Here is a 5,666-nt window from a genome sequence, read left to right as displayed (position 1 = left end):
ATGCCTACATTGTTTGTATACACCAATTGCAATTTTTGTACATGTTTAACATGGTTTAATACAAGATTAACATTTTTAAGTAAAATGATTAACATTTCTTGCAAATGCGTGTTTGATGTCTACCTTTTCCATAAACAGTGTACATTTTTCATATACATCTAAAATATTTATTTGATATACGTTTAACATTTTCCAAACACATGATTAATATTTTTTTATAAAGTCGCATACAATTTTTTGAAATGTATGAAATTTTTTATATGTTACAAACATTTTGTGTATGCTATTAACATTTTTTATATAGATTTGAAACATTTCTTGTATATACATTTAACATATTTTCAAATATATGATTAACATTTTTCGTAAATTTCACATACATTTTTTAAACACGTGAACATTTTTAGATCTCAAGATGATGTGCCAGCTCAGTCTCTCGGAGGTGCTCATAGGGGTAGGGTGTGCATGTGTGCGTTCATAGGGTGAGTGTATGTGTGAGCGTTTGCATCTCTAGCGTGTTCAAAAAAAGGTCACAAACATTTTTCTATATTCTATCAACAGTTTTTAGTTAAGCTAACAATTGTTTTACATTGTGTCGCAATTTTAATTTTTTATTTGTTTTTATGTTTGGAAATATATGTGTTTGCAATATTTTTGTAAATAAGAATAAAATAAAAAATAAAAAAACGAAGAAAGGAAAAAACAGGAGAAAATATGAGCTGACCTGGAACCTACCTGGGCCTGCCGGTGCGCAGGTTCCTGTTCGCTCAATAGGCACGCACGCACGCCTGCCACCGCTCCCGACTCGCCCAGTCCTCGCTCCCGCCGCCGCGATTCACCGAACTCGCTAGCACCGTCCGCGCCGCCCGCCAGCGCCGCACCCCCGTCGACGCCGCCCGTCCGCCAGCGCCGCATCTCCATCGACGCCACCCGTCCGCGTTCTCCAATCGTCGGCGGCATCGCCGTCCCCATCCTCCGTCCGCGCCGCCCACGAGCGCCACACCTCCGTCCACGCCGTCCGCCCGCGCCGCTCCTCCGTCCACGCCGGCCGTCCACGCCGGCCGCCCACGCCGCTCCTCCGTCCACGCCGGCCGTCCGTGTCCTCCAATCGTCGGCGGCACCGCCGTCCGCGCCTCCCGTGCCTTCGACTTCCTCTATTGCAGGTCAGTACATATGGTGCGTGGATCAAATGAATTTGCTTGATATAGATTATTATGAATCATGGTGCGTGGAAAGTGCTTAATAGCTTCTGAATTTTCCAAATTTAAAACTTGCATGTATGAACCAATTAGCACTGATTTGTCTTGTGATTGGTGAATATGAAAGGATACAAATTGCAAATCATAAAATCCCACCAGGTAGCAACATAGGAAAACATAGTAAATCCTTACAGTGCCAAAATAATTCCTACCTTACTAGCTACCAGTACTCCACCATTCGGCACATTCCAAACATAGAGTACAAAGTGTAGCATCCAAAATAATATTTACTGCAATCAGAATGTGTCAACATCTATGTCATCAACGATAGGAGCTGTCAACAGATCGATGAAACTTTCCATGAACTCATATTTTCCAGAGCTTGCTTCCTTCGGTTTTGGTATTGGCTTGTTCTCTTTTGCTAATTTTTTTGAGACAACCTTCTTTACCGAACTAGTCTATGATGGTATGATCTCCTTTTCTCCCTGCTGGCTGATGGAACAATATTTTCTTTCTTTTCTCGCCGTGGCCACAGATGGTGTTTTCCTCCTCCTCTTGTGTTGCCTCTCAAGGAAACCTATTTTTCTTTTAGAGCCTTTCTTCTCAACCTCATGTTTGAGTCACTTGTGTAGCACTCAACAATTCATTTGATGATTGAGTCACCTGGACATGGCATCTTTCTTCAACATTAGTTGTGCATGCACCCAATAGGTCTTTCACTTGCTTAGTAGCACTAATAAGTGCATTCTCAATGACAATACAGCATTCCTCAGAGTTGGCTGCTAGAGTTGCCACTCACAACACATGTGTATAAGAAAATTGTATCGGGTGATGGCATCCAACTTTGGATTTTCAAGTACAGTCCGTCCACAACAATCTTTGATGGATCCTGACTGTGCTTCTCTTGTCCATCGCTTTAAAATGTAGTGTGCCGGCAACAACTTGATATTCATTAAATCAAGAACTCTCAAAGCATGAGAACACAAAGTTCCTACTCTCTCAAACTGCCCACAACTACATGAAGCCGTTTGTTGGTGATTGTCTCCAACAAGTTTGTATTCTTCTTCAAATGTTGCATATTACCCATCAACAAGTCTTCCTTAACCATATATTCATTGTCTCCAGGTAGTATATGAGCACTTGCTGCGCCCCCTCCTCACCGCGCCGCGGCGGCCGTTGCCCCAACGCTCCTCCGCCCCTGCATCCTACAGCCACGAAGCCTCCAGCCCTCTCCTTCCCCACCCCCTGCAGCCCCGTGTCCAAGAGCAGGCCCCTACTGTCGTAATTTCGTGTTCTTCGCTAACGCCACCTCAGCAACGTGTTCTTCTTCTCCGGTGAGTCCGAGAACGATTCTTTCGCGCTGTAGGTTTTCCTCCCCAACTATTCTGTCAACAGCTTAGCATCTTTGGTTTAATTCACTTATTAGGCTTATACCCTAAAAAAATTCATTTATTAGGCAATCCTGAGGTTTGTCTGGTCAGTGGTCATTAGGATCGATTTGCTAGCAGTTTATATACACATGATCCTATTTTTCATCGGGTCCTGCAGCATGAATGCTTTGTTATCACTCTTTTCGGAACTAGTGGAATCGCCGAGTTTTCTAGATATTATTCTAGACTGACGGCCAGATTGTGGTTTTATTTCGTTGCGCAGTGTAATCTATTTAGTTGGTGAATGCTTGCTTACTAGTTTTAGTAAATTGGTGCCATTACAGCTCAGAGAAGATGCATTTAGCTAACTGTTACATTGATAGTTAAAAGTAACTAAGTGCATTATGAAAGCAACGGCAATGCCAAAACAAAGTGGATGAGGTCACCAAATTGATAGAGGTGATGTAGTGGCAGTCCGTAGAGAATATAAGGTGGACTGGAAGACCAAGCTCAAAAGTCCCACAAAAGGGAGAACAAGCAAACTGCAGAAAGCATTGTCACAAAAGGGAGAACAACAGCTCACTTCAATCAGAAATGTAATAGTGATATAAAAGGCCCAAATGACGCAGCAATGCTTTCTGCGGTTTGCTTGTTCTCTGATAGATGGTGCCCATTTCACTATTACATTTCTGATTGAAGTGAGCTGTTGTTATTGTTGAAGTGAGCATTTGTTTCTGGATTTAGGTTCACGCTTGCCATCGACTGTAAGTATGGATCTCGCTCCTTTCAAGCTGGATATTGACGAGCTACTAGATGATTATGCCAAGGTGATTTCTTTTTTCTGTCATGCAGTTAGTCAAGGTGTGTCATGCTCATATAAATGTTAACATAAGTAGCATCCTTGTGCTTATGTTTGGCAGGAAAATTGCATGTCATTCACCGATTTCAAGAGAGTGTGGATGGCCAAGAAGTTTTCTTATATCTATGAAGGCCGACCCAAGGCAAACTCAGGCGTTTTTATGCAATCCCTCTTTTTGCATTGTATTGGTAAGCTATATGGTTTCCTTGAAATTGCCACTTTACCTACAACAATCTTTCTTACAGCACTGGTGATGTATTTTCTTTTTCTTGTCTATGTAGGCCATATGACTTCCCAAAGTTCTCTACTTCAGAGGTTGCCTGGTCTTTACTGCCTTTACTGCCTTTATGAGTGCCAACCATACAAGCCACACTACAAAATTTATCTGTCTCTTGGTAAGGTATATTTTTAGTCACTAATTTACGGCTTATTGAAATGGGAAGATTAATTCACTGAATATGTGATTGCAACAGAGGAGTCCAATAAACTCAAAGACTTTGTCATTGAGGCTAAGCAGAATGGGCTTGCTCTTGTACCAGCACTTGTCAAAAGGATGCTAGACAAAGGCATGTTTCTGTTTGGGTTCATAAATTTGCTTGGTGACAATGAGGCAAAGGAGGTTGATGAAATGAATGCATCCCAGAATAAACGGGTGAAATTTGCCTGTGACAAGTATGTGGATTTTCTTCTTTACCATCTGTCTTGTCTGATCTTTATCATTAGCATTTGTGTTTTCTTCTTGCAGGGTAGTAAGCTTTTCCCTTGGCTATATTCTCTATATGCAGACAAGAACACGTTACCAATTACTTACTAATATTCTGAATGTTTTTTTTTTATATTCCAGGTTGTTTGCAAATACTCAAATAGGGAGTTATACGCACAAAGACTTGGTAAGTTTAGTCTGTTTCCATTCATGGCCTCTTTTTAGTTTCATTTTTAACACACTCCAGTGCATTGCCATTAGGGTTGATGTTATCATTTATTTTATCCACTCCACCGCCTACCCCCCTTCATTCTGCCAATGTTAGTGATTGATGTAGCCTGTAACGATTCCAGTTAATGGTTTGAATAAAGAATTGCTAAGCTGTGTAGTGCTGGCGCCTGGCAATATCACTATAAGAAACAATATCAGGATGAGGCAATCACTTTTTTATTTTGTATCAATGGTACTCATTTTCTCTTCTGTTGCTGACACATCAATCTGCATCTAGGGAGTGGAGTTTGAACTTGACAGCATCAAGAAATTGTCAATGGACTACGCTAAAGCCAAAGAATCAGCCTTTGCAGGTGCTTATCTCTTCTCATCATCTTATACTACTTGGATTTTTTGTAACATTGGAACTGTCATTGACCCTATCGCTATCCTTGTCAGAGGCAAGCCAAACTGTTGATGTGGAAGATGCCAAGCACATCCTTCAGAATGACAAACTGCTGGGTGACAAGGTAGAGGAAATCGTCAAAGAGTGGGATGCCCAGAAGGAAGAGTTCTACCAGAAAACAGGTGTATCTCCCCATGATGAACTGGCGGTGGTTGACAACGACGAATCTGGAGAATTCCATGACGAAAACGAAACTGACGCCTTTGATGAGTTAGAACAGCTGCTGCTGGAATGAAGGGAGCATCCAGTAGCCTGTGAATGACTGAAAAACTACTACCCTGCTCATGCCATTTTGTCACGGCATGGAATCGACATTGGGCTGACTCAGCATGCCCAAAATATTCTTGAAAGCATTTTTTGTCACAACATGTCTGAAGCAAAAAAATTGTATGTAGTTCTATTTTGGTCGGATGAAATTTTGCCTGATGTACATATTTCCATGGAACAAATTGGGTTTCCTAATTCAGGAAATGTTGCATTTTTGCATGCTTCTGTTGAGCTGCTCAATGTACGCATTAAGCATCCGCATAGGCCATTGAACATCTCTGTCAATTTTTCTTTGCAGTATATATATGATTGGCAGAAAGAAAGAGAGGATGTGTTCACCCTTTGTTGATATGTTACCAAGGGCATAAACAATGAAAAGCACACCATAGAAAAGCAAAGTCATAAATGTTCAGATGTCTTCAAAATATGGGGATGGCACCCACCCAAACATAGTATAATGAAATTATAAAATGGGTAAAAAGTACTGCGGTGGCAAAACAGCGCCGCATTCCATCGCCGGGATTTGAACCCGGGTCGTCTGGGTGAAAGCCAGATATCCTAATCGAACTAGACGATGATGGATTATTTTTCT

The 5,666-nt window shown here is 41.5% G+C and overlaps 1 protein-coding gene across 2 annotated transcripts; it reads left to right on the top strand.

Moving 5' to 3' along the window:
- Positions 1-800: 800 nt before the first annotated feature.
- LOC119307543 lies at positions 801-5,289 on the top strand. 2 transcript variants are annotated; one of them, XM_037583618.1, is made up of 9 exons: positions 1,040-1,163; positions 2,325-2,533; positions 3,314-3,396; positions 3,490-3,616; positions 3,710-3,823; positions 3,902-4,100; positions 4,273-4,318; positions 4,640-4,715; positions 4,801-5,289. In XM_037583618.1, the coding sequence occupies exons 3-9, from the start codon at positions 3,340-3,342 to the stop codon at positions 5,040-5,042; spliced, it is 861 nt and encodes a 286-aa protein (XP_037439515.1). In that variant the 5' UTR covers positions 1,040-1,163; positions 2,325-2,533; positions 3,314-3,339; the 3' UTR covers positions 5,043-5,289. The 2 variants fall into 2 exon arrangements, with proteins under 2 accessions (XP_037439516.1, XP_037439515.1); XM_037583619.1 differs by lacking the exon at positions 2,325-2,533 and having other exon boundaries at positions 801-1,163.
- The last annotated feature ends 377 nt before the right edge of the window (positions 5,290-5,666 follow it).

The sequence above is a fragment of the Triticum dicoccoides genome, chromosome 5B (genome assembly GCF_002162155.2).
Source record: "Triticum dicoccoides isolate Atlit2015 ecotype Zavitan chromosome 5B, WEW_v2.0, whole genome shotgun sequence".
NCBI classification, from domain to species: domain Eukaryota; kingdom Viridiplantae; phylum Streptophyta; class Magnoliopsida; order Poales; family Poaceae; genus Triticum; species Triticum dicoccoides.
This window is presented reverse-complemented; position numbering and strand designations above follow the sequence as displayed.